At 30.8% G+C, this 10,105-nt stretch overlaps 1 protein-coding gene across 1 annotated transcript; it reads left to right on the top strand.

Annotated features, from left to right (window-relative positions):
* Nucleotides 1–2,601: 2,601 nt before the first annotated feature.
* On the top strand, nucleotides 2,602–9,330 carry LOC122271623 (uncharacterized; the record flags this gene model as incomplete). The annotated part of the gene is given in 2 exon segments (XM_043053543.2): nucleotides 2,602–2,816; nucleotides 8,110–9,330. A coding segment is annotated over 1 exon segment (1,207 nt), but the record flags the coding sequence as incomplete, so codon positions are not given.
* Between the last annotated feature and the right edge of the window lie 775 nt (nucleotides 9,331–10,105).

Below are 10,105 nucleotides of genomic sequence, written 5' to 3' on the forward strand. Positions count from 1 at the left end.
TCCCTACGGGAGGGGAATGGACAAGACTCCGGACAATTCCGGCACAGCTTATCAGGACCACATTATGATGAAAAGGACACGCAAAACAATGCGTTCTTAGGTTTTATAGCAACCTAGATTTGAAGTAAAAAGGCACATTCGTACATTCCTTGTATCCTTACGCATTAAGGAAAATCATTTCTGCTTCCTTATATGGTAGTGAAAAAGGGCACGATTCTATAAATAACTCTTCCTTTGAAATATAAATCTATTTATATTTCAATGGTATGTTTTCAGCCTTGATTTCCCAAAATAGAATCTCTCGACGTTTATTCTTTAACAAAGACATTTTATGAAAACGAAAGAGTTTTAATTCTTTTATTAATACAAAAGTATTTAATTTTTGTATTACATATATATTTTTAATCAGAACTCGAATTCGAATTTTACTTTCTGCTTGAACAGCATTTTATATAAAACAAAATTCTACAAGCTATAACAATAAAATGTTATATAACTACTAAACGACATCTTTTTTTTTATTAAAAAAGAATAATTAAAAAATGCTTATTAGCAAATAGGCGCGAAAACCACAATGGAAAGGATTGTAACCAAAAAAGCTGTATTAAAGTAAATAATATTCATTTCACACCTTAAGAATTATATGATGGCTTAAAGTAAGTAAGGATAATTTTCTAAAATAACTGACTTATAAAATGTTCAACTGATTGATTTAATTTTTTCGATAAAATTATTCTCAGATTATTAGAAAAGAATTGAAAATTTCTAATCAATCTTTTACTTTCGACTTAATTAGGCTTTGAAATAAAATAATAAAAAAACTCTCCCACAACAGCCAAACGTCATCCAAGGAGGTCATGGAGGTTAATATTCCAAAATTTTTAACCCAACGGCATGATGGTGGTCAAGTGGTCACATTCAGCACCGGCCGCTTTTACTTTCTAGACTAGGTGATACTCTTCGATCTGAAGCAGGCTAGACTTCTACCTATCACTGAAATAACACAGTTAACTATGTTACCGAAATTGAATATGTAGACTTTAATGTCACGAGCAAGAAAAGTCGACTACACCGCCTTAAATATAAACACTATATACACACAAATTTAATTTACTGCCTAACTGCTGATGACTAAACTGTCTTGTAAAATAGAAAAGGGTAGAAAGACTTCCGGGATTGAGAACCTCGTGCTAGCCGTAACTGACTACGGAAACAAACCTCATGAAGCGAATATAGAACATGATTCCTGCTTCCAGAAAGGTCCTTTATCAGAACCGGATTTTAAAATGGATGAAATAATAACTATTATTGAAATAGATTAAATAAACATTGTACACTACATATCATATCAAATGCAATAAGCAAAGAGACCAGAGTAATGCATGATCGTTTTATAATGCCCATAATAGTTATAATCCATTATCATAATAACAATCGCAATTCATTAGCTTTTAATTGGATAGAACTAAGTATGCCAAACAAGCTATATCACCGACTACTCAAATCTGACCAGACAGTACTTACTTTCAAAATAATAAGACAACAGAATTATTAATCGATTGATTGAATGCACAGTTTATCGGCACAGCACCGTATGCAGCAATGCTGTGGAAAATTAAACTCACGCGCACATAAGACAATAATATCAAAAGATGCTATAGACTAGGTCGGTCGAAACAAGAAGGGGGAGAAAAAAGAAAGAATCTAAATTAAAGTTATTTATAAATACTGGATCATTTAAAATTATTTTAAATATAAATGTAAAATGAGCCACGGAGGCTCAGTGATTTAAGTGCTGAGCTCTCAAGGTTCAATCTCTGGCGGTGACTCGATGCTCCCTTAGCTTCAAATCGATGAATATCTGCTCAATTTTGACCTTATTGCCACCATCATGCCGTTGGTCATAAAACTGTGGTGTCTTACTTTCCATGACGCCCTTGAGACTTATAATGGCTTGTTGTGGAAATATTTTACTCATAAATAAGAAAAATTCTTCTTCTTCTTGGGCACTACAGCCTATGACAGGCCAAGGCCGTCCCAGTAAGTTTTGGCCATCTTGATCTATTCTGTGCCATGGCCTTACAGTTAGTTATTCCTATTATCTTTCGTTAGTTATTCCTATTATCTCAACTGCGTCCAGCCGCCTAGTCGGTGAACGACCCCTTTTTTTTGTACCTTCAGGTTTAAAAAAAGTTACTTGTTTGGCGGAGTTTTGGTCTTCAGATCTATAAAGGTGTCCCAGCCATCAAATGCGATTGGCCTTAATAGCATGAACTATGTCTGGTTGTTTATACTTTTTATATAACTCATGATTGTAAAGGGTGCGCCATTTGTTATTCTCAAAAAAAAAAAAAAAAAAAAAAAAAAAATTAGGAGTTCCTTAATGTTATATAACAGAAATCCAACAATTTCTTAAGATTGAAAAAGTGAAAATTATAATTTTAAAAAAAAAATCGTGAAATTGACGAAAAATGCAAAAAGAACAAAAATAAAATTTCAAACCAGAAGAATTACTCAATACATTAACTTCGACTTGGATTCAGAATCGAACATTTCAAAATGTTGAGGTCAAATAATTTGTATTACTTTATTCGAAACTTTCCCTTCGCGATAGGCAACTAGCTGTCTGGTTTGTCAGACTTATCTATTACAGATCTTTGACGTATTTTTCATATACATGACGTGCCGTGATTGCGAAGTTGAAGAGATTTTTCGGAATCGCTTTAATATCTTTTCTTTATAAATTGACCATCATGTAAAGACGTTCTTATAATAAATACGACGGATATTGCCAAATGGGAAGATTTCTCTGAATGGTGAGTAACGATCTTCATTTGTTGTGTAAAATGAAATAATAGAAAGTTCGGAAAATTTATAACGAAAGACAGCAATTCACTTACTTATTATTTTATGAATTAAGAAATAGCATTTGCTTTTCTTTTTTTCTTTTCTTTTTTTTTTCTTGCGCTGTTTTACCCGAATTCTTTTGTCTGCAATTATTTAAAGTGCCAGACGTTTCGTTTCACAATTTGCTATTAGACGCTGGTCGTAAATTCTAAATTAAATAAAATGTTACATTTTTTAAGTGGATGAAAAGGACAAAACTTAATTTTCGTCATAAAAAAAACGGAAAATGTAGGGAGCATCACTTTTGTTATGAATTTCTATCACCACCGAAAGTTTTCCCCTCGTCTTTCGAAAGTAATGTGCCCTATATTTATTGTTTTCTTCCCCTAAAAAGATATAATTATTTTAGCTTTTTTAATACACTTGAAAAACGTTTTTATTTTGATGAATTCTTAACTTCTTTTCAGTTTTATGCCTGTTTATGTCATAAAAAAAACAGACAAAAATATAATTATTTTAGCTTTTTTAGTCCACTTGAAAAACGTTTTTATTCTGATGAATTCTTAACTTCTTTTCAGTTTTATGCCTGTTTATGTCATTAAAAAAACAGACAAAAATCGAATTATTTTAGTTTTTTTTGTCCACTTGAAAAACGTTTTTATTCTGATGAATTCTTAACTTCTTTTCAGTTTTATGCCTGTTTAAGACAGAAAGCGATCAAAATTTCGTTTTGAGACAAATATTACTTGATTAAAAAAAAAAAAAAGAAAAAAAAAAAGGAACAATTATGACTTGCATTGACATTAGTCACAGACCTTGATGCGATGTGAAGTTAATTATAAATCTGTATTTTTCATAACTTATTATTTTTTCAATCTACTTAAAAAAAAAAAAAAAAAATGAAGCATTTATTCCTGAAGCAGCCCATTGTGGTTCGGTTATGAAAGTTAAGGCTCCACAATTTCGTGACCAACTACATGATTGCCGCAATGAGGTCGGCTTAGCGGGCTGACAGCTTTTACTTCCCAGACAAGCTGGAAACAATTAATTTGAAGCTAGGAGGGCTTCAAGCCGCCAGGGTCGAACCCCAGCTCTTCACAATGACAATACAGTGCCTTAACCACTGAGCATTGACAGCTTGTTCTAGTAAAAAAATTAGGAATTCGATATTTATTTGATATCCATTGATTATATTAAAATAGAAATTATCAGCATGACTTTAAAACCATGTATGTTATTAGGTTACCGTATCAATAAACAATTATCGAAAGCAAATCAGGGTAGAGTTCATGACATTTGCTCTTGATTCTTTCAAGATTTAAACAGCATTCTTTTTATCTTAATTTGTGTTAACTTTTTGCTTCAAAAAAATTTTTTGGAATCCATTTAAGATAGTGATGCTAAGATTTTATGTGTAAGCATAATACTTTAGTTTTCTTACAGAATTTTACCCGACTATGCTCTTAGTTGGTGAATCATTACATTTCCTTTTTTAGGAAGTATAAAAAAGTTTTTAAATTTTAACCATTGTAAATCCTATGTAAATCTGAACAATGGTTCTACAGATTCGGATTATGTACAGATTCTGAACATAACTTTGTAGTATTATCAGTGCAAAATCCTTTGTCAAATAATTTTTTTCTACTCGAAAAGGAATTTCATAACTTTGCGCAGTTATCAGAGGATATTTCTTTGATTTTGAAATTTTTTCCTCTTGAAAGAAATTTTAGAACTTTACGGTAATATCAGTGCAGTTTTGATTATATAATTTTTTCCGTTTGAAAACAAATTTCATGTTTCTCCTGTTATCAATTAGCATTCTTTTTGAGTAATTAATTTAACACGAAAACAAGTTTAATAATTTCACAAGGGTTATCCATTCTTTTAATTTGTCATTTAATTCCCTCTGAAACAAATTGTATTGCTTTGTACTATTATCGATTGGAAATCTTTTGAGTAAATAAGTTTTCACTCGAAAGCAAATTGAATAACTTAAGTGATGTCAGTTATTTTTATCCTTTTAATTGTTATTTTTCAACTCGAAAAATTTTTTTGTAATTTCAGGAGTGATGTCAGAAAGTATTACTTGAATTTGTAATCTTATTCTCTTTGAAACAAATTTTATAACTTTGCTGTGCTATTAGTGATTTTTATTGCGATTGTGTAATTTTTTACATTCAAGAGAATTTTTTTTCAGCTTTCCAATGCAATCAGTTGGTATTATAGATTTTGTAATTTTTTAGACTTAAAAATAAATTTTTAAGCGATTTTCAAGCAACGCAAATGTTATCGTTAACCAATGGACCTTGTTTTTTGTCATTGAATTTTCAAATTAGAAATACTTCCAACTAGACAGAAAAAATCTTCCCTAGCAGCAAAATAACTTGGACCCTTATTGAACCAACATCCATTAATCTTGGCTCAATAAGAGTTCAAAGAGAAATTATTTTTCCGATATTGGCCCTATATAGAATTGACCCCACCCCGTAAGTGGGGACAATTGTAACAAGTGCATGACTGTCAAAAATTGTTAATAACTAATATAATAACATTTAAAATAAGTTTTTTTTCTAGTAGAGGATAGTCTACTTCACTCGTCCGTCAATTAATATTAATAATATATTGGATTTCTTGTTAGTTAAAAATAGTTAAGTAAAAAATTTTACAATTGACCCCACTCTCCCCTACTATGAGAAACGCTATTAGTATTTTTACAGTATAATTCAATGCTTTCCCACATTTTTTTCAACTCGACTCGAGCACCATTTTTCAATTTGATGCTGACATTTAATAATCATTACAGCTTAAACCGAAAGAATATAGAATTTCGAAATAAAAAATTACCAGAATATAAATAGTTAAATTGAAAGGAGTTATTCATAAAATAAATATTCATAAAAAGTATTAGTTATCAATATAAGTTGATGAAATAAAATCAATATTGATATGATTGATGAACTGAACATACACTTCCCTGAACACGCATACACTGAAAATGGATGTACTGGCATAGCACAACTCTTAAATTTCCTAATATTACTTTTGGTTCCATAGAGTGGGAACTCCTGACATAGCTAAACTCTTTAATTTAGCCATATTTTAGGCCATCTTTAGCCATATTTTAGCCATCTTTTTAGTTCCATATTTTAGGAACACTTAGCATAGCAAAACTTTTAATTCTTTTCATAAGACAACAATTATAATTGCACTACAGATAAATCTTCCTTTTACAATAATTTTTATTAACGAATTAGAATTCATTTTAAAATAAAGCAATAAAAAGTGGAAATAAATAATCGAAATTAGTTTAAAAAAATTTAAACAACTTAAAAATACATTCGAAAACAATTCTCATATTGTTGCTATATGCAGATAACAACACGAAGTTTCTAACAATAAAATGTTTAAAAAGGAAATGAATCAGATTGCTAAGCCTTTTTTTTTAGTAGTAACTAAAAATAAAATTAAGAATGGAGGAAGTAATTAACTTTTCTAAGATAAACCACACGAGCTTTTCTGTAAGTTAGTTTAGTAACTACAGGAAACTATTTTTTAAGTTGATAAAGAAGCGTCAATCAGTTAGATTGTTTAGTTACTGAATTTACATCACTGTTCCCCCTTCCAACTTCTTGCATTTCTTAGTAACTTCTTACCAACTTCTTAGTAAGAAAATTATTATAACTTATATTGTATTCATTAAATGTAAAAGTAATAGGCAACCAAAAATATGAGCTATTGATTACAACTTTCTAGTGAAGAACCTAAAAAAAAAAATAGAAGTTAGATATTTTTTTTAAAAAAAATAGTCGCAAGACGCGCAAGAGGAAAAAAAAACACACACAAGGGCGGGATCAAAAGTTTGACGTTAATTTTTCTGAAAGCACTTTAATTTTCTGCGAAAAACGACATAAAAAAAGTGACATACGAAACACCTACTTTCAAAAAATTTTTTTAAAAATAGTATTTCCTTATGTCTATTTAAAAGCAAAAATTTATATTGTGCTCATTAGAAATGTACACTTAGAATTTTTCCGTAAAGTATAAATATGGCATCACGGGAATATGTTCAGTATACTATTAGAAATTTTGGAACGTTGAGCTATATCGTTCAAGTGTGCTACAACCTTAGTATGGTGCTAAGTTGAACTTTATCGTACTTCTTAAACTTGATTACACAATATTACAGTTTAACTTGAACGGAAACATGGTTCAGCTTAACACCGAATTAAGGTAGCAGCTAATTCACTCCGTATTATGGCTCAGGATACAGACATTGTGGGTCAAAGCAAAACTGATTTTGCTCAGGGCGTAATGTAAGTAGTTCTAAATTATGGTTTTATACATTTTTTTCCTAAAGTGATTTTTCACAACCCAAGTTTGAGTAGTTACAGTAGATTTCGGCCTGATCCGACATAGATTAGGTAATCTCAAGTTCAGACCGAATCATATGTGTTTATTTGTTTATATCCGTCGTTGAACAGCCGATCCAGTTTTGGGTTTACGACTACTAATGTTCAACTACGTAGCCTTGCAATTTTGAACCCAATCCAGAAGACAAGGAAACTCCTGGATCAGTACCCCCAGATGTATGATTTGTTATCGGAACATGGAGGACTCTGTGACTTGACAGATTTAACGTGCATCAGTCGCCATTTGCTACACGGGGAGTCTTTGGCCGGCGGGATCGAACCCACGACCTCTTGAACATGGGCTCCGTGCCCTACCAACCAGGCTATCCCGGCCCCGAATCATGTGTGTGTCGAATCTAATGTAAGAATGGTACCATAAGGCGTCCAGATTTTGAGAGGATGAAATAAATGCATACAGTTACCATAGTTTTCAAGCCGGAGAAAAAATTTTCCATCAACTAAGCATCTGTAGAATGATTAATTTTTTTAAATTTCTTAGCTTGTTTTTAACTTAACTAAATTCAAATCGATGATGATAAGCGGATTTTTTTTTATTTGTCAGAAATAATAAAATCTGATCGGAGCTTCTGATTATTAAAAGAACCCCCCCCCCCGTGCAAAACGACAACTATGAGTGAGTCCGAGCTCTTCTCTAATAAATGACATATTTGAAATCTTTAATTATGATGTTCAAAAATCTTTCAAGAGTTTTGACACATGGCTGGTCCTGGGTGTAGCAGAACGAAATGCTGTTCCTATTAAAGTATAAAACTTCTTAACTAGTTTAATAAACAATAATACTAATAAACCCTCAGAGAACTTTTCATAGTTAATATTTAGTTTTATCTTGCAGGTATTGAAAAAAAAATGAAGCCAAGAGGAATCAACTTCATAATGCGTATCATATTCTCCCATTGTTTTTATGTGATATTTGTGTTGGCAGTTGTTGACGGCCTGAATGTGTTTAGACGAACTGAATTGTTTAATAACACTAATAACTTTCTAGAAGATGATTATCCATCATCGAATTACACAACAGACAATATCTCAACCTCAGAACCTAAGAAACAATTCGAACTTTTTTCCAATCTGAATTTTTCAGATAACATAAATAATAAAGGAATGTTTGAACATATCAACATTTCAGAGACATACCTAGCAGATCACGTTTCAATTAATTCTCTTCAAGATGATATAAATAAATACATAATAGAAAACAATATGCCTGTCTTAACAAATGAAACTAATTATTCAATATCAAATAACAGTGTAAATTTTAGCAATAAAAGTATTGCCAACGTTTCGAACCAAAATATGACTAACTTTTTTAATGATTCAAAAAGTGCTGTATCAAATAACAGTGTGAATTTCGACAATAGTAGTACTAAGAATGTTTCGAGTCAAAATATGACTAACTTTTTAAATGATTCAAAAAGTGCTGCATTAAATAACAGTGTGAATTTTAGCAACGGTGATAAAAACAGCATTTTAAATCAAAATATATCTAATGATTCAAAAAGCGCTCAGTTTGACATCGTTTTATCTGGAAATGCTACAAACGAAATAGTTCTACAAGTATCATCAAAACGTTATAATTCACCTAATTCATTTATGTTTGAAAATGAGGTTAGGTTAGCGAAGTTCGTTTATAAAAGTGAATCAACTGGCCTAGATCACACCAAATCAGAATTCGGAGAAACAGCAGCTAGTCAACAATCACATACTTCTACATCAAGTGACAATATCGCTTACGAGAATTCCATAACAAACACAAATTCCATAAATGCGTCAAGTGACATTGATACAGAAAATCATACCACAGATGAAACCTTAACTTTTGCACCAGAATACCAAGTTCACTCTCGAGGAGTCCTTTCCCGGAGAGCCAGATTTGACGAAGAGGAGGAAAGTAATTTTGAACAAGAAGGCCAAGCATCTAGACGTACTGGAAAAGTATCCAGGATACCATTGATACCGAATTTCCCTGATACCGAGAGGCCTATTCAAGAAGAGCCAGATAATGCAACTTATGAGCAACTAAATGAATTCATTGCGCAAATGAGATCAGCGAGAGGTATTTTTCCTTTTTTTCTTGTGCTTAGCTTGAAATTCATTGTTAAATATTTTTCAAATTATTTATAGTTATGCTATAACTTAATACTATATCAAATTATTTATAGTTATAAATTTATTATTGATAGAGCAATTTCGTTTTTATCAAGCTTGTGGTCGTAGGTTATTTCTGTACTCTTATATTTTAGGCAGATTATTTTTTCAACTAAAAATATAAAATATATTTTTTTGGATGTTTTAGTTTTAAGATATTTATAAAAAGTTAGAAATTATAGTAAAATTAAAATAATAAAGTCGATTGAGTTAGAACAAGTTAAAAAAAGAATGCAATACAGGACTTTTTAATGTATATAATTTCAGATTATAGTCAAGTTACTTAAATCTCACCTGTATGGAAAAAAATAGATTGCTATCGGTTTTTTACTTAATAAAAACAAGTGCTTCTCTTTTTCTTTTTATAAAGCATAGAAATTAATTTAACGTTGCAACACTACTTTCCGACTTCTCTTACAAATCGCCCATTGTGCAGCTCTAGTGCAACGTAAATAAAGTACCTACCTACCTTCTCTTACATAGCAAAACAAATACACAATATATTTACGATATTTTTATATAACAGTTATAGAAATTTACCATAAAAATTGACTTTGAAATAAATACAAATTCAGTTGCTGAATAGATAAAATTATAATTTAATATTCATATTTCATTTCATATTTGTACAAATACTTCTTGTCTAATTCGGGTGTGGGGTTTCAAATCTGAAATTAGTTTTG

Source organism: Parasteatoda tepidariorum, chromosome 6 (genome assembly GCF_043381705.1).
Source record: "Parasteatoda tepidariorum isolate YZ-2023 chromosome 6, CAS_Ptep_4.0, whole genome shotgun sequence".
Lineage (NCBI taxonomy): Eukaryota > Metazoa > Arthropoda > Arachnida > Araneae > Theridiidae > Parasteatoda > Parasteatoda tepidariorum.